This window comes from Balaenoptera acutorostrata, chromosome 11, assembly GCF_949987535.1.
Source record: "Balaenoptera acutorostrata chromosome 11, mBalAcu1.1, whole genome shotgun sequence".
Lineage (NCBI taxonomy): Eukaryota > Metazoa > Chordata > Mammalia > Artiodactyla > Balaenopteridae > Balaenoptera > Balaenoptera acutorostrata.
This window is the reverse complement of record NC_080074.1, coordinates 98289927-98314204: the sequence shown is the minus strand read 5'-3', so window position 1 is coordinate 98314204 and position 24278 is coordinate 98289927. Positions and strand designations below refer to the sequence as shown.

The 24278-nt window shown below is 42.3% G+C and overlaps 1 protein-coding gene across 3 annotated transcripts; it reads right to left on the bottom strand.

Moving 5' to 3' along the window:
* Positions 1-837: 837 nt before the first annotated feature.
* On the bottom strand, positions 838-24037 carry YBX3 (Y-box binding protein 3). 3 transcript variants are annotated; one of them, XM_057556425.1, is made up of 10 exons: positions 23558-24028; positions 19771-19834; positions 18750-18783; positions 16280-16369; positions 14266-14388; positions 11056-11265; positions 6466-6563; positions 4161-4332; positions 3478-3577; positions 838-1400 (listed from the first exon to the last, which is right to left on the bottom strand). In XM_057556425.1, the coding sequence occupies exons 1-9, from the start codon at positions 23817-23819 to the stop codon at positions 3512-3514; spliced, it is 1119 nt and encodes a 372-aa protein (XP_057412408.1). In that variant the 5' UTR covers positions 23820-24028; the 3' UTR covers positions 838-1400; positions 3478-3511. The 3 variants fall into 3 exon arrangements, with proteins under 3 accessions (XP_057412408.1, XP_057412410.1, XP_057412409.1); XM_057556427.1 differs by lacking the exon at positions 11056-11265; XM_057556426.1 differs by lacking the exons at positions 838-1400; positions 3478-3577; positions 4161-4332 and adding an exon at positions 5411-5550 and having other exon boundaries at positions 23558-24037.
* Between the last annotated feature and the right edge of the window lie 241 nt (positions 24038-24278).

Here is a 24278-nt window from a genome sequence, read left to right as displayed (position 1 = left end):
CCACAGGACTCCATTTATATATCCTCTTATCTTATAGGAAAGACACCCCCCCTTTAAAATAAACATACCTCCCACAATTATGCCAATCTCTGCCCCTTACCATGTTTTATTTTTCTTTATAACATATATTGCCATCTGATATTAAATTTCACATTTGTTTACATATTTGTTGATTCTCTATATTCACTCACTAAAACGCAAACTCAGCGGGACTCGGGTCTTTTGTGGGTTTGTGCCACTCGAACAGTGCTTTGCGCAAGCCTAGGCTCAAGTATGTACTTGATTTAGGGAATAAACAATTTGAAAGGTGCAGTGGATCTGAGAAGTAACTCAACAGAACTGACATATACTGTAGTGTCTCTCAACCTAGGGGCACCATCTACTCCCTGGGGGAAGAAATTTGTAGTGCGGTTGCAAAGAGGCCCCCTTCCTCTTTTCTGAAAGACACACATATATAAGCACGACACAGCAGTTGGTGCTGAAAACCTCTGCGGTTAGAAGTTCAAGGATATTAGAACTACTAACCCCTTCATTAACCTAAAGGAAGCTGTTAACCGAAACGTCATCAACCATCTCAACGAGGATTAGTCAAGAGCTAAGAGCACCAAACCAAACATGCCTATTGCTGAACTCAGATGTGAACGTGTTCATTTCAAAAACAACCCCATTTCCTATGCTCTCAGCTCATACGCCTACATTTACTAAAGAGCGCTATTCCACCTGTACCTTTGGCTCTGAGCTTACTATTCAGCGAACGAAGTGACGAAAAAAGACCAAAAAAAAAAAAAGACAAAACAACTCCAGCTGAGATAGGAAAACATACTTCAGCTATACATCTTTTCCTTTCAAGGGTAAAAATTTTATTTTTGAGGAATTTCATACTGCACATTTTCAAAGAGAGTCACATAAGAAAGCAAACTGTTATCCTCCCCTCATCCTCAAAATAAATAAGAAGGGCATAAAATTTCTTTTTAACTCATGAAAGTTTAGCACCAGCATCCAAAATGAACAAAAAAGGAAAAAAAAGCATTTACTACATATTTTAGATTTCTTTGGTTGGGGGGGGGGTCTCCCCATGTGGTATTAATATTTCTTCTTTCAATTCATATTACCAAAACAGTAAAAACCAGGAAAAAAATATAAACCTAGTGGCTGCTGAAACCAGGGAGGTTGCTCTCTTGTTGCGTGCAGGCATTCCCAGGATCTCAGCTGCTGGAAAAACTGGCTGACGCTTTCCTTGTATAGCTGTTTGCTTCGTAAAGAATAGTAGTGAGCATTCTAATGTCCACGTCTTGGTTATTAGTCTTCCACTTTATTGCTTGGACGTTTCTTTGGTGTTGGTAAGGTTGCGGTCTGCTTTTTGCTTTATTTTTTGAATGGTCATTAATTATTTAGGTCACCTGGAAAAAATTCAAATCAAACTTATGAAGAGTGACAAGATGACCAAGAGTTAAAGAATAAAAAGGCAAAAATTATCTGTTTTTTATGTAGTTCAAAAAATCAATTTTCAAAAGCTCTAAACAAAATCTTACACCGTGTATCTTTTATAGATTTGTAAACTGAAACATTAATTTAATGGAAAATTTTTAATAAAACATTTTTATAAACCAGAACAGTCAGTACACAATAGTAAAAATTCTAGAAAATTCTAGAAAATTATCATCATGAAGCCTTTTCAAATAAATGATACTATAGCATTGATAATTCTTCATAATCATTTTAGTGGCTGTACAATATCTCCTAATATGGATATACCACAGTATTTAACCACTTCTCCAACATTAGATTGTAAATAGAAATTTTTTCCCCCTATATTTTGGATTATTTCTTTAGGAACAATACCTAAAAATAATGTTACCAAGTAAAAGTTTATGGCCAAATGATTAATATATAATTCCGTCAGTTAATGTGAGCAAGTGTGAATACAGAATTTATTTCTATAATAAACTGTCCATGCTACCCAGAGATAAAACAGAATATTCTCAGCATAGCAATTGTCTACCTAGTGAAAGGATAACTGAAATCCCAAACCTCTGCATACAAAAGCAGATGGCATTTAAAAAGTAGAAACTTAAAATGACCTCAAAATTTTACAAAATCTGAACAATTTTTGGAAAAATAACACTGCTGCTATGAGCTTTACAACCTATCTTTCAACTAAAAGCGAAGTCCTTATTTATGTAGTGAAAAGGGCAACAACCAAGAAATACTAAAAACTTAAACTTTCAGGACTTATTAGATGAAAAACCCAGAATGAAACCAACTATGGTCTATAAATTCTTGTAAGACTCGCTGAGCCAGTCTTTCTAGTATATTTCTACTTGTATAAATACAATTTCCAGGATCTTTAACAAGAAGACAGAAAAAAAGCAGGAAGCAACAAGGAAGAAAAACAAGCTAACTTTTTTTTTTTTCTTCTGGCTGCGTTGGGTCTTTGTTGCTGCACGCGGGCTTTCTCTAGTTGCGGCGAGGGGGGGCACTGCACTTCGTTGCAGTGCGTGGGCTCTAGGCACATGGGCTCAGTAGTTGTGGCACACGGGCTCAGTAGTTGTGGCACACGGGCTCAGTAGTTGTGGCACACGGGCTCAGTAGTTGTGGCACACAGGCTCAGTAGTTGTGGCACACGGGCTCAGTAGTTGTGGCTCACGGGCTCTAGAGCGCAGGCTCAGTAGTTGTGGCACACAGGCTTAGTTGCTCCGCGGCATGTGGGATCTTCCAGGACCAGGGCTCGAACCCGTGTCCCCTGCATTGGCAGGCGGGTTCTTAACCACAGCACCACCAGGGAAGCCCAAAGCAAGCTAACCTTTATGGAGAGGTTACTCTTTGCCGCGTCCTGCTTAAGCACCTCATATGTGTTATCTCACTAAGTCTTTGCAGCAACCCTAGTGGGGAATCTAGCCAGTATCCTCATTTTACCAGCAGCCGACAGTACCGCTGCAGAGGATAAATCAACTGCTCAAGATCATTCAAGCAAATGACTACTAGCTCCTGCATTGGATATATAAACCCACTGGCTCTCACGTACTACACATACTGCCTCAAAATAATGTTGGTTATCATAGGGAAAAGGGAAGGAAAAAAACACATTCTTGTTTACTCTACAGATCACAGTCTCTGTTATTCAAATGAGGCCCTGTCAGGCACTTTAAAATTATCAAATTGGCCACGAGGTGTCACAAAAGTGAAACTTTCAAAAGTTTTCTGAGGTGGTGATAATAGTTAACAACTGTCTATCTAGAAAAATGAATTTGACTCTCATTAACTCTGCATATTTGTGTCCCCAATGCCTAGCAAAATAAGATCAGCCTCAGAGATATTTCACCACCAAAGCCGCTCTTTCTCCAGAATCCTGATGGAGATCAGAAAGTTCGCCCAGATGAATTACAGAACTAGTTGAGACTAATCTGTGCTACTGTTGAGAAATCAGTGCTATTTAAAGAGAATATCAGCTCCTGTGCCAGCCGCCCGAGCTCCTACCTGCTGATGGTGAAGGTGCCTGGGGAGCCGGATGTTACTCGACACTGCTCTGCTCGGGGGCTGGAGCAGGGTTCTCAGATGGTGCTTCACCTGCCTTGGTCTGAAACACACAACAAAACCACAAACCAGAAACTAATTGATTCATACGGCAGTGGAAAGTTCAAGACTGAAAGGTCTCACAAGTCGGGATCTGTGAAGGTAAGTCACTGTGCAAAATCTTAACTACTCTTAAAGTATGAGGAAAAAATTAGAACCACAGAAGAATGGCCTCCAGATGGCAACTAAACACCACCACTCTCCATAGCAAAAAGCCATAAAAAATATACAGTTGCTTCCAACATGTGCTGAGAAGCAGGTTCCTCTCTCTAAACGCTGTCTTTTGTTTGGAAAGCTCTAAACATTCTAGCTAGAATGCTAACTGGTTCAATTCAAATATTTGGTTTGTGATATGTGCAGGGCATTCTCTCTCTCTGTCTCTCTCTCTATATATTTATACACACACACACACAACACACACACGCACACATATATAAATGAACGTTATACACAAAAATATATGATACATATTATACATATTTTAAGTCTCAGTTTTCAGATTAAAAAACCACGCTTAGAAGGGAATACTAAAGCTTGACATGATTAAGGATGATCTGGCAGCATCCCCTCCGGCTGGCTGGACTCACCTCTTTGCCATCTTGTGCAGGAGCGTTAGGAGGACGGGGGCGACGCCGATAGTTATAGGGGCGCCGGTATCCACGGCGAGCAGGTGGCTGGTTTGGACCATTGGCCGCTTGTTGATTCTCTTTATCTTCAGCCTCTCCAACCGCTGGGGCAGGTCGTGGGCGAGGAGGGCCCCTAGAGCAGAGAACACAGGAGAAAAGAGAACAGATGCCCTCAAGAACATCAGGTTTTATTTATTTATTTATTTATTTTTTGGCTGCGCTGCGCAGCTTGTGGGATCTTAGTTCCCCAACCAGGGACTGAACCCGGGCCCTCAGCAGTGAGAGGGCGGAGTCCTAACCACTGGACCGCCAGGGAATTCCCAGGTTTTATTTTTAAAGATTAAAAAGTCAAGGGATCAAGACTTACTGTTAGAATTATGCACAGGCAAGTGGAACAAAGATGTGGTGAAAAAACCCTATCTTTCTGTCATCTTCCCCCTTCACCTGAACACCGTGAACAAACATACACCGAACATACACTATGATCCTACCAGGCACTTTGACAGGCACTGAGGATGGAAAAATTAAAAAAGAAAAGCGCTCCCATATCTGCCCTCCATGGACAGCATGCAGTGGAGTCTAAGGGGATTCGACGTGGGAAGCAAACGAACATCGCTCACTGTGTGCCAAAGCCTGTGCTGGTGTGTTTTCACGTTAATTATCTAATTTAATTTCAGGGCTAATTCTGTGAGTTTAAGATTTACAGTAAGAAAACCAAGGGGTTTAAAGAGGTTAAGTATCTGGTTGAACCATAAAGGACTGCTGCTTTTATAGGTCAAAAAAGGTCAAATACAACTTTGATCACACAGCTAGAGATTGCCAGAGCTGGGGTTCACATACACTACTGTCTTTTTTCTGTTTTCCTGAAGACATTTCTATGAAGCCTCTTTTATTTCCAAAGTCCCTTGTAATGAATCATTAGAATGACTATGTCTAACTCTGAAACGAATCTTGGGAGAAAAGAAGACGTAGAGTGTTACAAATCCTTCCCCAAATAATATACTTACTCGCCTCCCAACAAACCCATATTGCCACACTTCAGGGTGGTATGAACGTCATTCGGGAATGAAGCTCCTCAAGGACAGGGTAAAGCAACAGGAAGGCTTATAATATAAAAAGCTTAAAAAGAATCTTAGGGAGTCTAGCCCAATCCAGTCTTCACAAGGGATAAAGCAGCAATAAAATAACACTCCTGCACTAATCTTTTTTTTTTTAAATAAATTTATTTATTTTATGTATTTATGTTTGGCTGCGTTGGGTCTTCATTGCTGCACGTGGATTTTCTCTAGCTGCTGAGAGCAGGGACTACTCTTCGTTGTGGTGTGCAGGCTTCTCATGGCGGTGGCTTCTCCTGTTGCAGAGCACAGGCTTTAGGCACACAGGCTTCAGCAGTTGTGGCTCGTGGGCTCCAGTAGCTGTGGCTCGCAGGCTCTAGAGCGCGGGCTCAGTAGTTGTGGCGCACAGGTTTAGTTGCTCTGCGGCATGTGGGATCTTCCCGGACCAGGGCTCGAACCCATGTCCCCTGCACTGGCAGGTGGATTCTTAACCACTGCGCCACCGGGGAAGTCCTTCCTTCACTAACCTTAACAATGTTGGTAGTAGTACTAATCGATTAATTTATTGAGGGCTTACTATAACAGGCATCACACTGATTACCTGAAACGCCTTAGTATATCTAACCCTATGACAGCGGTAGAATATCCCTTACTGTCCACTGCATAAGCTGGTGACTAAGTCTAAGAGGAGTCCTGAAACTTGCCGGAGGAGATACAGCTACACAGGGGCTGCTAATCGTAGGGTGGGGATTTAAACACAGACGATATGATCTGTGGGCTGATTTAACCCCCGCATTAGACGGCCCCGGTTATCAGAATATTCAGTGTCCCAAACACTCGCTGGCAGCCAACTCTCCCTCCATTCATAGCACCACCACCGAACGAATGACCCATCAATTCATTTCCGCTTATCTTGTTCAATATAATAAAAATCCAGTATGACTTTACATCATGGGAAAGTACTCAGAAGCAAATGCTGCTCTGGTACAGGGATAACTAAAAATCCTAATTGTTAAGCAGGGGGAATGCCACACAGCCGTGTGAAAACACAGATCGCAGAGCCCCTCCCACAACTTGGACATACGGTCCAAACAGCCACATCTTCTCATTACATAAGAAATCCACAAAACAGACCTGCAACGTCCTCTTCCATCCTACTGTCGCTCACAAGTTCTGCAATCGGTCATTAGCTCTTAGAAAACGTTACCTACCTACGGTACCTTGCGCGGTAAGTCGGATTTCGATGAACTGGTCCCTGAAGTTGTGCTCCCTCTGGGACTCCATCCTTCATCTCTCCAATCTCACCCGCCTAGGAGGAGGCAAGGAGAGCTGGAGATGAGTGTCAGGCTACAGGATATGAGACACGGCACACAGTTGCCTTCAGAAGTTTTTTTAAAAGGAGAAAATGAAAGGCTTCATTACAGAGCTGGGAACTCTCAATTCTAACAGTGAACTATGTACTGATTAGATCTGTGTGAATGACAGGAAAGAAAGAAAGACTCATTCTCACTAGACAGTCTTTTGCCTTAGACAGTCTTTTGCCTTATCCCAGTACACCTAAATTTATTTTACAATATGAAAAATTTTGAAGTGTTCCATTCACCTCTTGAAAGAAAACCTCTATTACAAAAGGAAATGGAATGATGTACTACACTGGAGCAAAGAGAATCTTTTCAGTCTTTTCAAACTCAGATCCACTCATTCTACAGACTGGGTATCCCTTCAGTACGGTAATGGTTTCTACATTCAAAGTTTCCACCACACCTTCACCTCTGATTTCTTCCTTTCACAATTTTTTCCTTTCATCTGTTTGCATTCTTTATTGAAGTATAGCATTAAAAAAATAAAATATCCTTCCTTGAGAAATTTATTTTAAGCTGGGGAAATAATATATCGCAGAACTTCAAGGGAAGAAAGAGCTAAAAACTAACAAACAAAAAAACCCACCAACAATCTCTGAAATTCTTTATAATACAGCCACATCTCAATCTTTATTTTTCCCCCTCAAAAGTAATATCCCTTCCTTCTCCGTATTTCACTAAGAGAAGCAATTGGAGAAGAATCTCCATGTTCTTTCACCATCAAATCTACCAACCTACTGCATTTGCTTTTTCTTCTCGCATTACACTGATTAAGTGGTCCACGCTCATAGCCAAAGCCAGCCCCTCTTTCTGGCCTGCTAGGGCACTTGAACTCTCAATCCCCCACCCCCTTCTCTCCTCCATCATTGCCTTCCAGGCATATAAACATGTTGAAATAGCACCCATCTTCTCCAACTTTTTTCTTTAAATAATCACAAACTTACAGGACAGCTGGAAGTATAGACTCTAATCCTCAGACTCCATTCGAGTTTCACCAGTTGTCCCAGTAACGTTCTTTACAGCAAAGGGACTCATTTGGAACCATGCCTTGAATCTAGTTGTCTCTTTATCTGAACAGTTCTTCAATCTTTACTTGGTTTTCACAACCTTGACACTTTTAAAGGTTACAGGAGCAGTTATTTTGTAAAACATCCCTCAGTTGGGGCTGTTTGGTGTCTTCTCATGATTTAGCTTATGCACCTTTGGAAGGGAAGCCACAAAAGTGGCACTGGATTCTTCTCACTGCATCCTGTCAGACGGCATATGGTTTCAATCCGTACCGTTACGGACAGTGTTCACTTTGAGAAGCAGTACGGCTCCTCCAGGGTCAGTTTACTCTATCCCCCTTTGTAATTTATGAGGATTTTGTGAAGAAGTACTTTCAAAGTCTATAAATATTTTACTCCTTATCAAATTCAATATATTTGTTTGTCTATATCTGTAAAGACTCATGGTTTTCTATGCTATTCAATGAGTTATAATCTGTTACTATCATTAGTGGCCAATGGGAACCCTTTCCAGCTGGCTCATGGCCTACTGGATGTGTCGCCAGCATTCTTTGAGCACTTCCTTGCTTTCTGGCACAGCAAGATGTTCCAGGCTCATATTGTACTCTCTCTGGCCTGGCTCTGAAATCAGCCGTTTCTCCAGAGGGGCTTCTTTTTATTGGAGAATGGTATTTATAAATGAAAAACTGAGGGCCAGACATGCTCAATGCTATTAACGTGTCATTGACTTCAGGCCATTTTAGTAGGCAGAAGTAAGGAACACACACACACACACACACAAATACATAGGCACATACACACACTGTAAGTTACACATGCGTAAATGTGTGTATGTGTGTGTGTGTGTGTGTGGCATATTTGATCTGCCCAAGAGAAGATCTCCAAATGACTTCTGTGTTTCCGCCCAAACCTGGCCTCTCTTCACAAAGGTACCCTTCACTCCTCACACCACACGTTCACTCCATCATCACATGTTGCCCCTTCCATGCTGAAAACATTTCCTAAATCTGACCACTCCTCACACCTCCACTGCTAGCACTCTAATCCGTGCCCGCCTGATCCCCTCTCCACGGGGGAAGTACGTTAGCTGGTCTCCCTACTTCTGCTGCTGCCCCCCGGGGTCTAGCCTCCTTAAACTGTCCAGTGATTCCTCAAATACGTTCCTCCCCTATTTAGATCCCTTAACTGGTTTTTCAGCACATTTGGGGTAGGTCAATAGTTCTTATCTTGGTCTACCCAGCATGCTTGACCTGCCCTAAGACAGCACCTTAATCTCACCTCACGCCTCTCTTCACTCATACCATCCCAAACACATGAGCCTCCCTTACTTCTCTGAACAAGCTGCTACTTCCTCAGGAACTTTGATACACACACACACACGCACACGCACACACAGAAACAGCAACGAACATGTATAAAGGATAAGCCTTTACTGGAATGACAGAATGGGAAGAGACTGGACAGACAGACTGAGTTTAAACCAAGCTCTACCACTTCTTGCCCATGTAACCTTAGGTAAAAGTTGCTAATTTTTTAAACTACTCAAATCCCTTCATTTGTAACAACAACAACAAAAATCTGGATACCGCTGCCAACTCCAAAAAGCTGTAGGGAAAACTAAGAACTGATTTCAAACATCTGTCCCTTGGTGGATGCCAAACAATGTTGCTCCTTTTCCTCTGTCATATAATTCTTTTCTCACAGACTACAAACAGCTGATTTAGCTCAGTAACCAATTCGACTTATTTTTCAAATATCTAGAATTATTATCTTTAAAAAAATGGAAGTCATCTGGACACTGATATATCATGCTATATTACGTCCTCGGTACAGAAGGGAAATACCATTGGCCTTCATATTTTCATTTTTTTCCTGTTGTGTCCAATAAATTTCACAGTTTTGTATATACAATAGTAGAAAATGTTGGCAAAGACTTTTCCATTTGACCTCAACAATCTTTAACATCTCAGAGATTTCTCTATAGTTTTAAGCCATTACATGGATAACCTGGAAGTAGCCTAAACTATACAGAAGAAAGTTCTACAAATTTTTGTTTGGTGCTGTTGGTTGGCTTAAGCCGACTTCTGTCACTGAACATTAAACATGGTATGTATTAGAAGGGTTCTAAGGAAAAACTGTTGAAGATTTCATGTTAGCTATTAAATGAGTAAGAATTTCAACCCAAGTTAAGAGAACTAAATGTGGTTACCAGAATATGCACATTTTCAAAATTAGTTTTCAACTTGCTCTTCTGCATCGCACCAAAGAACCCCTTTGCTCTGAACCTCCCATTCCTAAGGTGAAATATACTTTATTTCAAACGATCTAGAAGATAATCATCATATTCTCAAAAAAGTATGATACACACGTATATGCTAATACTAAGAAGGATTATTTCAGGAAGGTACTACTAATGCCCTAAAAATAAATGTGTATTCCAATCTCCCTGACTCTCCCTGTCCTCATTTCCTAGAGGCCCAGGGTGCTGCCCTCTAAAGAAACCTACTATGCCTCATGTACCCAATCTCTCCATATATGTAAGGCTACTTGTTATTTTTAGCACATTTGTCAGGGACAGCTGTTAAAGAGTAGAAGGGGAAAAAAAACAAGAAGCCATGTAGAAAGAACACAGTCATGCATGATAGGAAGGGAAAAGGGCAGCAAAGAACAGACTGAACATAATGTTCAGTCAAAACACTTAGTAAAAAAACAAAAACCAAGGATACTAAGAGGAAGAAGTTGTAGCTGGTAGTAACTAACAAAAGTGATGTCCTATCCCGAGATTTCCAAGTTTCCTGGGAACTGCAAAGCTGTTAAAAGGCTTATTACTTACAGGTCAAGTTCATGATAGTTGTATCAATATTTTGCAGTAAAAAGGAGAACCAATCCAGAATCAACAATCTCTACTCTGTGTTAGGTTTTCTTAATAATCAACACTATTTCATCTAAATTAAGGACTTTATATAGACATTCTCCAACCTGAGGCATCACACTAAGGTCTTTACCTTTGATTTAATCATCACAACCCCACAGTGAGGCAATTATCTCCATTCAATGGATGGCCAAGTTAACCTCAAAAGCTCACAGACGGAGGCAAGATTCAAATCCAGGCCCGCCTGGCTTCAGAGTTCAGCGCTTACACGTACCAGCTGTCTCTACTTTACGTCTCTCTTCCATAAACTAGAACTGTACCCTGTCCACCCAGCGTCCCCGGTTATAGGCACGGCCCAGGTGGTCGTGCTTGTAGAAGTGTGACTAGCATGACTGCTCTGAGAAGGCCGCCTAGTCTACTTTGGAAGCATCGGGAAGGCAAAAGCAAGGTTTGATTTCCGGCCACTGGTGCTGGAGGAGGAGGAGGAGGAGGAGGAGGACGAGGCGGAGGAAGGACGGAGGGGCGAGGACTGATGAAGAGGAGCCCCCGGTGCAAGTTTACCTGCGTTCCGTTGGGATGGGGAAAGACCCGGGAGCGGCGGTCAGAGGTCTGTCCCACGTGGTAAGGCGGGAAGCGCCGCGGGTACTGGGGGCGGTACTGGGGGCGGTACTGGGGGCGGCGCCGCTGACTCAGGGCCCCAGCGAGCTGCCCGTCAGCGGCGGAGGCGCCAAATCCTTCGCTGCCGCTCCCTTCCTCCTCCTCCCCAGCGCACTAGCGAGGCAAGGAAACAGAGGTTCAGAAGACGCTTCGGCAAGATGAGAACCAAAGAGTACCATGTAGGGTGAATGTCAACGGAAGAAAACAATCTCTCCCCCAAAGGGACAATCCCGTCTATTAGACGGACAAAAATGCATTTAACCCAGATTATCAGGTGATTACCTGGGATAAACCACATTTAGATTCAAGTAGATCTGCGCACATAAAATACCAAGAAGCAGAAAGGCAAGTGCAATCAATCTCTAACGAATTTAGTTCCCATCTAATTAGAATTGGTGAATACCAGTTGACCAGCCACCCAAAAAACATATACAAGTTTAGAATATTTAGTTCCACCAAATGTGTCTCCCCCAACATTGGCCATCCACTGGGGCAAAGGCGAGAAAAATATGTTTTGTGGTGTTATCAACAGGTTGGTCCTAAGTGGTTTGCTTCCTGGAGCAGTTCTCAAAGTAGGGATGGGGGGCTCTCTGAAACCCTTCCCAGGGGGTTACTGAGATCAAACTATTCTCATAATGCTGGTAAGATGCTATCTGTCTTTTCCCCTCTCATTCTCTCATGAGTTGGGGGGGAGGGGAATCACCCAGAAACTACAGTGACACGTGGTTTCTTGGCAGCCCCAATGCAGAAGGAGCTGTGAGAATCCAGTTGTCTTCTATTAAACCGGAGATCAGTGATTTACAAAAACATAAAGCAACACCACTCTTCTCAGTTAAAAAATATAGTTTTCATGAAAAAAATGTTATTTATGTTTATAAATAATGAGCTTATTTTAAATAAACTAAATCTTTTAAATTTCTGCTTTACTTTCTAATACAATAAATATTAATAGGTATAAACACACATAAACAAAAACTCTGGGATCCCATATTTAAGCATATAAATGTGTCCAAAAACCAAAAAAGAACCACTGACTTATGGCATGATTCTCTTTATATGTTTAGGAAAAAAGTTTTAATTGTACTTTAATAGACAGTAGTAAGTAATAAATACAGTTTCTGAATATAATAAACCTTATTAACAAAGGGAAGTACTGACTCATTTTATATTTTTTCCTGTATTTAAACTACCCTATCACATACTAATATTTTATATCAAAAAAAAAAAAATAAGCAAACAGCTAAATATCCCTCAAAGAATTTTTTATTCCAAATCCTACTTTACAGGGGGATTGCTATGCCAAAGGTAGTCTTAAGGGAAGCAACTATAATTTTAAAAAATGAACAAATTTAAAATGAACGAAATAAAATGACTGACATTGGGGTTGAGGATATTTAAGATTTAGAGCCCTCCAGAACAAAGCTCACATGGGCAACCCAATTCCCAAAGAGGAAAAGCTTCAACTACGGCCTCCACTAGTCAAATTTCAGAAAAACCAAGCCATTCTACAATTTAGAAAGCCTGTATCAGGTACAATCCCCAAATATGTAAAGACATATTAGCATAGAAGATGTTCACCAAAATAGTAAGGTTTTCTCTTTAGGTTTTCTGTGTCTCTTGAGTCTTCTATAGCCAGATCTTTCGTTAAGAGTTTTACAAAATAAGAACAATGGCACCACCAGGACCAAACATACTCAATAAGCTGTTAGGACTTAAAGACATCACAACAGAAAACCTTCATTTATGTTTACTTTCAGAATTTTGATAATTTTATTTCTAAATATCTTTCACACACATGACTTCAGAATTTCCAGCGGAGGAGAAAAGCCTTCAAAGGAAAAGTTTTCACTAAAGGTTTTCGCCCACTTTTACTTGTGAATTAACCTAGAAATCAAAATAATTACAACTAGAACTCCGTGAATCTGGTGAACTTGAAAGACTAAATGCTATGGTAGCTCATTTCTACCACCCCCTACACAGCTTATTTTTAAAAATCACATAGGATAAGCAAAACATGGGTAAGAGAAATATAGAAATAGAAAAACAAGATGTCATAAGGAATCTGATAAAAATCAGTTTGGGCTGTGTGTGAAGATGACAGAATGAAGAGAGGAAGCATTTAGGTAAGCAGAAAGATATTAATCTATCAAAGTGTAGAGATAAATCATTCTCAATCTGCAAATACTTTCTTCCGGTGAGATTTTTCCAAAGTTTCCCTTGGATGTTATACATAGCCACAGTCCTGTGCTCACAAAGCATCTTGTGATGCTAAACCTTCTTCTTATCCTTCAAACAGACTTAGTGTTCGGATTTCATTCCATAGTACCAATCCCAGGTACTAACTCTAGAAACATCAAAAAATGACTCACATAAAATAGGATCCTCATGACCACAAACTGGACGGGAGTCTTTTTGGGTGCCTTGAGAATACTTTAAACTGAGCCTCCTAAGAAAACTCCAGCCGGACTTGGTTGTAAGCCCTTCCACCTGGATTGGTACCAATCTAAAGAACTAAAAATCCAGAGCATTACTTATTGCTTCTTTACTTTGAAATGATGGGAAATGCAATGCTAAATAAAATAGCTACGTAACTGAGGCAAATTACTTGATATTTCTGTGGCCAGCACTGTTCATCACTTATTCCCGAGCCATTCCCCATTCCTCCTTGCCAACCAAAGGCTGACTTTCTTAGACGTTAACAAGGGAGGAACAACAGAGTCAAGCCAGTCACAGGAATCCCGGTCCCCTTTCCCAGTGAATGCCGCATGACGCGGTTCTGGCTGGGTAAAAGAGCCAAAGAAAGAGAAAACCTTTTTGACAACCTTGGCACAGCAACCTTCATTAAGCCTTCTTGTTACAAGATAATTAAATGACTGTTCCTTGCAGCCAAATACATACAAACTGATACAACTGCTGAATGGCAAGTTTCCCATAAGACCAGTAGATACAGATAAATTCTGGACATGAAAAATGTCCCGTCTCCCCCCACCCCCCGGCCAAAAAAACCAGTGTGTCTCCAGGAGAAGATACAGCATTTATGTGCTCCAAGGATACACACTTGAGTTTAGATGTGTGCATTTCTTCAATCACTGATTAGGGAGACAGACAACGTACATTACGGGGCGGTCCACGGCGTCTGCCGTAGTAGCCGCGTCTGTAGCGGCGCCGATCTGCAGCATATCGGCTCCCTTCCACGGGAACACCGTCCGGGCCAGTCACGTTGGCTGCTTCTGCACCCTGAGAAAGGGAAGAAGCAAAGACGGCCTCGGAGTTAAAAAGAAGCCAAAAGCACAGCCTTAGATAGCCAGAGGGTTGAAGACTGGCAGAACATACTAGAGATTCCTTCAGGTGACCTAAAAAACACACCCATGTTTTAATAAGGTGAGCAAGGTGCTTGACGTCCTGATTTAAATGTATACAGCTTGACACCTGAAACTAACACGACACTGCTAATCAACTATACTCTAACATAAGATAAAAAGTTAAAGAAATAGTAATAATAAATGTATACAGCTTGTCTGCTTCCACAACCTTTGCCTTCTTGTTTGATTCAAGAGCAGTATATATCTGTTTAAGGAACACAAACTGGTAAATATAATGCAACTGTAACAAAGGAATGCTAGACCAGGAGGAATATTCCTCACTGGAAAATAACTGAGATAATGTTCTCTTCCTAGAAAATGTTGAAACCTGTGTTACTCTGCCAGGTACTAAGAGAATCCACTCGTGGGCTCACATGGCTCTGTCCAGCACTGAGCTACTGAGAGGGAAACTTCTCCTAGCTTGGCAGCAGCAGGAATGAACGGTCCTTGACTTAGCGTCCGCATATATACACAGTGTCCACAAATGTAGTCCCTCTCTAAACCTTCTTCTTATCCTTGAAACAGACTTAGCGTTCGGATTCTCATATGGACAAATGGATAAAGTAATGCTTCAAAAGTATAAAAAGTTCGGACAAAGGAGATTCAAAAGAGCGCATTTCCCACTCTACATCAATTTGTATAACCTCAAATTCTGAAAATATACAGAGGTAAAATTAACCTGGCAAAACAAAATTTTAAGAGTTGGGTGAGACATTAGAGATCATTACAGGCCAGCATTTGCAGGTAGATAATTTGAAAATCTAGGAGGTTTGCAAGATAACCTGGGGATCACATTGGTAACGAAATCATTTAAATTTCTACATTAGGTGGAATAAAGTTGTTGTTCTTTCAAAGCAGAAAACAGTTTGAGAGCTGCGAAGAATATGGACTATGGAATGAATGGTGTGTATGTGAAAACAGCACTCATTTGGGAGTGAACTAGTCATTCACTCAGCTTGTAATTCAGCTGCCATGATCAGCCTCCATGGCAGCAGTACCATATATGGCTTTAAAATGTTTTTATTCTTATCCTATATTGTTTTACTGATACCTAGAATATGCTGTTGATTAAAAACAAAGCATAAAGGACATTACTAATATTGGAATTAAGTATGTAACAGTATAAAAAAAAATCTGTAGATGCGCATCAAGATGATCCATTAGCTTCTTGGCCTGTTCTTCATCTGAAGACGGTTGTTATACAGTCTCTCAAGATGCCTCTGGCTTTCCAAAACCCAAGCCAAAGAGAAAACGCAATGATTATATTTGATTTGAATCTTCTTTTATTGAGATTAAAATATTCTTTACTGTGTATTATTTGTGCAGAAGTGCTTATAAATCACAGCCTAAAAACTTTACTCTTAGAAAAAGATATCCTTGTTTTTTGCTTCTCGTGTTTTTTGGTTTCCTATTATGCACATGTTAACTTTTAAGAAATAAATGTTATTTTAAAAACCCTAAAAAGAGATATCTTTTGCCCCAAAGCAGCTTTTATCTATTTTTAATACTATAAAACAGTTTAATTTTAAACTACACTTGAATATACATTTGGTACCAAAATAAAATGTCATCTTATACCTTGAGAAATTAGCTTTTCCTTCCATGATTAAATAGGGTTCATCGTTTATTAAAATAGAAATTAAGATGTTCTTTTGTACTACATCAAACAATGTACATAATGACAAATTCATAAAGGGCTGAGAGACCATTTACTATGCAAGAGAGTTGTGCCAGCACCCTGGATACCCAGCCACAATTCCTCTCACCTTCTCTCCTTCAACCACATCAAACTCCACAGTTTCTCCATCTCCTACACTGCGCAGATATTTCCGTGGGTTATTCTTCTTGATGGCAGTCTGTCAAGAGAACAGAAAATTTTAAATGAAGTATGTGTCAAAACTGGCCACAGATTTCATTGCTCTCAAGTTTACTGGCTATACCGAAGAAATTGTTGATCTAACATTACTTTTAAAAATTACTCTCCCAACTAACCTGGATCTCCAAAACAACAAAAACAAAACAAAAAACAGTATAAAACTATGTTCCACATTACTGTCTTGATTCATGTTAGCCTTCAAAATTCATCTTGGTAGTTGGGTTAAACAGAATGTGCAGTTGCAGCCTGATGAACTAGTCGTGATACTGGATAGATGAGCTCCCTCACTCTGTTAAGTGTCTTAGATTCAGACTATATCTCCATCAGTGCAGGGGGCTGGTGGGGGGATGCCTTCATGAAATCTTACATACACACATAAACACAAAAATACGGGGACACAGATTTCTGTACACAAGAGAAACTGCTAACCTCGAAGAAATTTTAAAAATGCCAAGGGGATAAATATTTCCGTCAGAATATACGAAATTACCTCAAGAACAAAACATTGCTGATCGCCTTCTCCCCTCCCATTTTACGGATGAGGAAACCAACTGGAGGCTGATAAGGGATTTATCTGAGGTTATAAAAATACAGCCCGGGGGAAGAGGAGGGGAGATGGGGGACATTTATACCCCTTGTACTGTAACTCTATGATATTTATTCAAATTTTTCTCATCACACCATTAGTATGTCAACTTATCCCTACACACTCCCTGATAATACATTAAAAGTTAATGAAGATGTTATCCTGCATTGAACATCTGCACCTAAATATTTGCTTATGACTAGGCCTCTCTTCTTCAGTCAGTGGAGGGAAGAGAATAATTCCTGCAACGAATTCCCCATTTCTTTAGCTGGTATCTCTAAATAGTTAAAGGGGCTCTGAGTTTCTATGGAACTAGGTCAACCTTATTTTATAAAGCGATTAGGCATGTGTAATCCAGCCCTTCCCTTACTCTGAGTAGGAGGGAGGAAAAAAAAAAAAAAAAGAAATGAGCCAATAGGGCAGAGACCTCACCCAGAGAGGAAAAAGGCAGCTCAGGACAGGATATACTCGCAGGCCTTGAACCCTCAGCCGGTCCAAAAACAGCCCCTCCCTGCCGGCTCTTCCCTTTTTCCTGTTAAACTGGGCAAGCCTCAACACACTGAGGTGATTCACCACCCAGCTTCACAGGGGGCTGGAATCAGGTCAGTGAAGCTGGCCGCGGGCACAGAAACTTGTGAGGTCCTTTTACTCCAGCAGTCACCAAAAGGCAGCGTTCTTACCCCAAAAGGTCTATTAACCCCTAGGTGTTATAAGCAACACTCCCCTTAGGTCTGTTATGACTTTAAAAGTCCTTGTGTCTGAACCAATCTACTCCAGTTACCCAGGAGCAACTGAAATATAACTGATAGAAACCACAACCAGAGAGCTTTTTCTTAGCTATCACTCTCGCCAGTCACCAAACTCCACCCCATTATGCACACGATCCTGAAAAGAAGGAAACAAAAACACAGAAAACCAGACGCTTGACAGAGCCCTGGAGGTGAACATGCTGGTATTGGTACCTGCCTCTGCACTTCTTTGTTGTTATACACTGAGAACTGCACACATACGCGAGACAATTCACTGAACACTAAATATACAAAAAGAACAGTAAGCGCACATAATGCTTCTTTCAACCTATTTTTCCAAGCAAGTCCAGGATACAGAACAACAGAATAACATCCTAGGCTAAGAATGTAAAGAAAGACTGAGCTTCCTGTACAGAGAAGCCCATGTTTTCCATATTTTACCCATTTTCTACATTTCCTTTGAATCTAGGGGGCTGCGGGCCTTCCTCACCTGGACATGAGCTAAGCGTGTCTCGTTCTCGCAGGAGAGAGGACTATCCTGGGAGTTGGGAGTTTCCTAATGTCTTAGATACACACACCCTAACCATCTGCTTCACTGTGCTATTTACTTCAAGTTCAAGCTGCTCTGATGGAGGAGCTTTAACCAATACACAGCCAGGCGCAAGAAGATGGGGTCCAGCCCAACACAAGGAAGAACCACAGTCAGGGAGCATAGGATGCTAACATGGAAACAGAAGGGCTTTAGCTAAAGACTCAAAGGCATTAAAAATTAGAAAGTGGTCTGATTATTACTTCATGAGACTGCAAAAATAAAAACTGTCTGGAAACAGTTAATATGTTGGGACAGAAGAGCTTATGTGCAAATCTTAAAATGTAGAACTGGGCTCTCTTGCCAAAATAAAGTCCCAGAAAGAGTTTTGAGTAGAACAATAATGTGTAGGACTTCACTTTGGGAAAGGGATAATAGCACATTACAGACGCCCCTCTCCTCACAGAGCAAATGTCACACTTATCATCACTCTTACCTGATGTACGAATACATCTTCTTTGGTATCATTTCTGTTGGAAGACAAAAAGCTCACAATTAAAGGGACTAGGTATGTGGAAAAACTTAAAAGAACAGTTTAGATCCTAAGACCTCAAAACACAGCATAAATGTTTGTTTCTCCTCTAAACTCAATTCAGATGCCTCAGATCAATCCTCCTTAAAAACTTCTAAACCCAAAAGCTATGCATCTCACTCCTCCATACGACCACAGTGCTTGGACCCAAGCATACAGATTCAACCTACAGAAACATCCCTTTCCTCTCATCTCTCTCTAAATCACATGGTGTGTAACCAGAGCCCTAGATTTCCCTCCCAGCAAAAGCAAAGCAAGACAGCTAAAAGGACAGGGCACAGCTGTGAACTAGGCTCTCCTTACACTGAAACCTAAAACACCCCCCCCCAAACTGCCACCACCCACCAAAACATACAAGGAAAAACTGGAGGAATTTTTTTAAAAAGGGGGGCCTGGGAGGGGGAATAGAGAAAAGGATGGTATCATATAAAAACATCAGAATACCCCCATAGCTTACAGCTGTGTTCTCATTCCTATATGGTTAGAAGTTACCATGGTTTAAAGAAAACACTACGGTTTCTACAGGACTTGGACCAGACCTGGGTTACAGATCCAGCTCAGTTACTCACTAGTTGTGCGACCTTAGGAAAGTTGCTTACCCAGTCTAAGACTCCACTTCTCCATCTGTGAAATTGTGGATACCAACTCAATTATCCTGAGGCCCTTCCCATTTCCCATTCATCCTCCCCACCGCCACCTTTTTTTTCTTTTAATGACTAGATTGTATAAAATAAGTACTTAACAATGTTTTAGAAAGGTATTTTAATTAATGTTTAATGATCAGTAGCTTAGAAATGAGAATATTTACGGTGCTCAGAAATCTGAAAACTTACACAAGCCGTTCATAAAGTACGGGAAAAGACACCAACAGCAAGTGCCACAGCACGAGTAGGTATTTAAAACATGTAGAGGTACACACACCTACCGATTTATAAATCCATATCCATTTCTGACGTTGAACCATTTGACAGTGCCAAGGACTTTGGTGGCTAAAATAGGATTAAACAGATAAATTAGTATCTGACCTACAAAAAGATAAAGCTCATACCACTAAGGTCTTGATAGCATTATTTAAAGCCTAAACATACCCGAGGAAACCATTAAAAGCTTAACTCCAAAGTATACTGGGAGAAGAAAATGGAGCAAGTGAAGCTATCACAGGGAAATACTTTTCAGAAAGAATAAACCTTTCTTCCTCATGAAACTTTTCAATAAAGTCCTAAGATAAGGAGTGGTCCTAAGTCTATACAATTCTGCCATAATTAAAACTGAAAAACACTGCTTAAAGAAAAACGAAGCAAAACACACTCTTTAAAGCTTTACAACAGAAAAATGTTCTAAGTGCAAAAGAAGGGTCACAACGAAAACAACTGTAGACACATGAACAAGGTAAGTACCAATCACCTAACACATCACTTTCATCACACTTTGAAATAGCCGGCAAACTACATAGTGAAATAGTAGCTCCTTGTTAATAGCTCATCTACAGGGACCTGAAGAAACTTGTCTGGGTGCCAGATGGGGGCCTATCAAAGAAGTGGAGAGTAATAATAGAACTGAGGCCGGCTCAGCCCAGTTCTGTACTTACCACCCTGAGACATGATGTAACAGGCCTCTTCAAACCAGTGATGAATTTGGGATTCTGTTTCATTGTTTACCCTACTCTCTCCATTTGGTGGGAATCAAACCCTCAGCATTTTCTTATCACCTCCTCCCCTTTAACTTGATTATTGTCTCTACTTTCCCTCATGAGTAGGACCATTTCTGTAGAATGCCAGATCTTAATAGAACTCAAGAGAAGGAATCTAAACAAACAGTATGGTCATAGAGTTTATACTTCGTAGATTCATATTTGTTTCAGGCATTTATTATTTTAGATGACTCCCCTGAATCAACTGTGAATACCAAATCCAGTACCTCTAGAAATGCCTATGCCTAAATTTAGGAAAGGCATAAAGCAATTATCAAGACTCAGTGCAACATGAAATGTGACAATAGAGTACCTTTAAAGAAGAAAAAAGCTTAGTAGAAAATAAAAGTAACAATTAACATTAATCCATGCTACCTTTCTATGCGATATAGAGTGTTTAATTTCCAAGGATAAACAATAAAGATTTGGCTTTTAAATTCAAGACTAAAACAGTAATTAGGACTTACTTTGCTGTGGGCAGGGTTAGTTCTGAGTTTTGCTAGATTGATATGCTTGGGGAAGTATTTTAACTCTTTGTAAAAAAAAGAAAAACAAAAAACTCTTTATGCCTTCAAAGTCATTCGGCCCACCATTTACTGAGGAATCTCCGGCTCTTAGGCTAAGTAAGGAAGATCTCTCCAATGAAGAGATTAAACTATTAAAATCTTCAGTTTTAGGTCATTTAAATTAGAGCAGCAGGGCAAAGAGGAAAAAAACATTCTATGCTTTGGATCCAAATGTACACAGAAGACTGGTTTTGATAAATCATATGCTTTTAAATCGCACATTATTTCAAATGATATGCTTTTTGTGTCTCCCTTCATTTGCCCCAAAATTAATGACCTAGAAAAATATAAGGAAAATATAAAGTTAGGAACTCTTTTTGATTCATTTTCATATAGTTAATGTCTGTAGGCACTGTCAAAGGCATAATCTTGATTTAAAAAGCAACACTAAGAGCGAGGAAGATGAAAGTGATTTTCAAGTATAACTTCAATCCAGGCTGAAGGTTATTTTTTACTCCCACTGTAGTTTTAAAAAATTTCCTAATTCCACAAATATTGCTAATGACTTCATAAGGCCAAACACATCCATGCACTCTTCTTGCTTTAAAACCATAAACTCACTTTATATACACAGAACGGGAAGTGGGGACGGAGGAAGACCATCAGGCTTCCTTAGGAGGGAAGTTTTCCTTCAGTCCTGTCAACTACTTTCCCTGGCCTGTGGCTATGCACTGAAGTTTAGAACCATCTGTAAAAACTAGAATGTGAGAATCCCAAACCAGAATTCCATTTCAGTCAGCACTGCGCCTGGCACATTTTAGGCACCATGTGCTTGCTTGGCTAAGGAAAGGAGATGGCAGAACACACTGGACAGAGATAGTATTGAAATGTCATGCAGAAGGCTGGCCTTGCTTTTGAGAGTTGGAATGACAGTGGAAAGATCCAAGACCTCCAGACTCATCATCACCAGGGATGTGCCTTAGGAGCAGTTGGTGGTTGAGGAAATTGATTGATCTGTTTCTTTCATCTTTAAAGATATCTTCTTCAGTTTAAAATTCAGGAGTTTAGTTAGATCCAGAAAGGTACAAGGATCAAGCGGAAAACTGCAAAATTTCCTTTATGCGAAAATCAGTCAAATTAAGAATATATCCTAACACTGCTCTGGATAAGCCAAGGTTGTCTCTCTGACATTTTGCATGGAAGTGTTCCAAGACACACTTGTTGCAAACAATATCACAATAGGACACGGACTGGACTGAAGCAACTTTTAGCCCAGGGAAATGAGGCTTATTTTGTTTCTTAACCTGCACATGTTACATTTAGCACGTTGTTTGACAGTAACTGAGTAAAATTCAGCCCTGTGGGGAGGAGGAAAAAAAAAAAAACATGAAAACAGGCCTCTCAAGGCAGGAAACATGGAATCGTATTAAACTTTCTTCACGTTATTCCCCCAATTTTCTTCCTAGAAAATTGGGCAGGCAAGGCTCAGAGAAATCAAACATGCCCCATCCAAAATACTGAAAATTTCTCGGAAGCATCCTACACCATCTCTGACCTTCCCCGTTTAATAAAAAGAGGGAGTGATAGAGCACACGCCCTCTGTGAGCCTCTTTTAAGGCCTCACACAGGGCGTTACTTAAGGAGAGAAGGCTGAAATACTCGACAAAACCAACAACGACCACAGCCATCCTTTGCGATGCTCTGCGCCCCCCACCCGACCTGAACACCTCAACTTCCGAGCTCCCTCCCTAAGTTACGAGTCCCAAGATAACGCTGTTGTGAACTAACGTCATACCCGCGCTTCCGACGAAGTTTTTTCAGCTGCTGCACCAAAGGCTTTCCCACAATCCAGGAAGAGACTGATTGGTAAACACTTCAGTGGTTCACTGCAGCAGCGGGCACAGAGAGGGAGGAGGACGCAGGACTAAGACCCAAGTTTCCCGGAGAGGATTGCAACACCTCTCCGCCGGCAAGTGGCCGACAGAAGCATGGCCTCGTTCCCGCGCCCCCGTGGGAAGGGCGTCAGGGACAGACACCTGAGCCTTCCCAGCAAGAAGCCCTTCCACTTTTCCCTCCCCCGTCTCCTCTGAGCGCCTTCCTCTCCCCGAAGGAAATGCTCTCCTCACCCAGATACTACGCGAAGACTCCAAAGTCCCCGTCCCACGTGGGTGCCTGTCCCATCCCTACATCCACATCCATCCCAACATCCACATCCATCCCAACCCCGTGTCCTCTCTCTCGACTGCCGCTCCTCTCCCCGTCGCACTGACGGATGCTTCGCCGCGGGATGCGACAGGGCCCGCCTAAGGGGCCCGAGTTAAGAACCCAATCTCCGGGCCCAGGACCAGGAGGAACATGCTCGGGCGGCCGGGAGCGCAGGGCGCCGAGCGCTCGCTCAGCAGCGCCTGCGGGACCGCGGCCACCGGCGGCGGGGACCCGACGTCCCCGGGGACCTCGTGCTGTCAGCGATCCCGCCCCCGTCCCGGGCAGCCCCCACCCTCCCGGGCCTGACTCACCGAGAACTTTCTTCTCCGCGTCTTCACTGCCCGCGGCGGCCGAAGAGGCGGGGGCCGCGGTGCCCGGGGCCGCGGGGGCTGCGTCCCCGCCGGGGTTGCCCGCGACCAGGGCGGCGGGCGCCGGGGCCGGGGCCTGGGGCGCGCCGCCGCCGCCGCCCGCCGGGCTCTTGGGCGCGGGGTCCTGGGGGGCCGCGGCGGCCGCCTCCGCCGGAGCCTGCGGTAGGGTGGTAGTGGTGGTGGTGGCCTCGCCCGCCTCGCTCATGCCGCCTCCTCCGCTCTCCCTCGGGCGCCTCGGTGGCGGTTGGTCGGCGGTTAGCGCGGCTGGAGGTCGCGGCGGCCGGGGCTCGCTCTTCGGGAGGCCGGTGCGGATCTCGAGGCGCTGGCGGCGGAGGCGGCTCGAGCTCTCGGGCTGCGCGCTCGCTCTTGGGCTCCTCGTTGGATCTTACTGCCCCAAAAATGGCCCCGCTGAAGTTTTTCTAGGCGGCGCACGGGCCAGGGAGGGAAGAGGGTGGGGAGAGTTGGCTCCGGAGTTGGGCATCGACTTCATTAGCATTTAAAGGCGCCCGCTGCCCTTTCCGCCCGCCTAGCGGCGCGGGAGGGAGCGCCGGGGCCGAGGGGCCGAGGAAAGGAAGGCAAGGGTGGATCTGAGCTTTGGCAGGCTGCTCTGGAGTCTTCTGCGGAGCACGCGCTGCCGTCCCTTTGTTGGAGCGAGGCAGCGGGG

What these genes read in the sequence shown, in the direction of transcription:
- YBX3 (XM_057556425.1), bottom strand. Translation starts at nt 23,819, where the DNA reads ATGAGCGAGGCGGGCGAGGCCACCACCACCACTACCACCCTACCGCAG. An exon ending in ATGTGGTTGAAGGAGAGAAG is followed by an intron (nt 14,389 to 16,279) that starts GTGAGAGGAATT and finishes TCCCTTTCTCAG; the next exon opens with GGTGCAGAAGCAGCCAACGT. An exon ending in GCCGTGGACCGCCCCGTAAT is followed by an intron (nt 11,266 to 14,265) that starts GTACGTTGTCTG and finishes TTGCCTCGCTAG; the next exon opens with TGCGCTGGGGAGGAGGAGGA.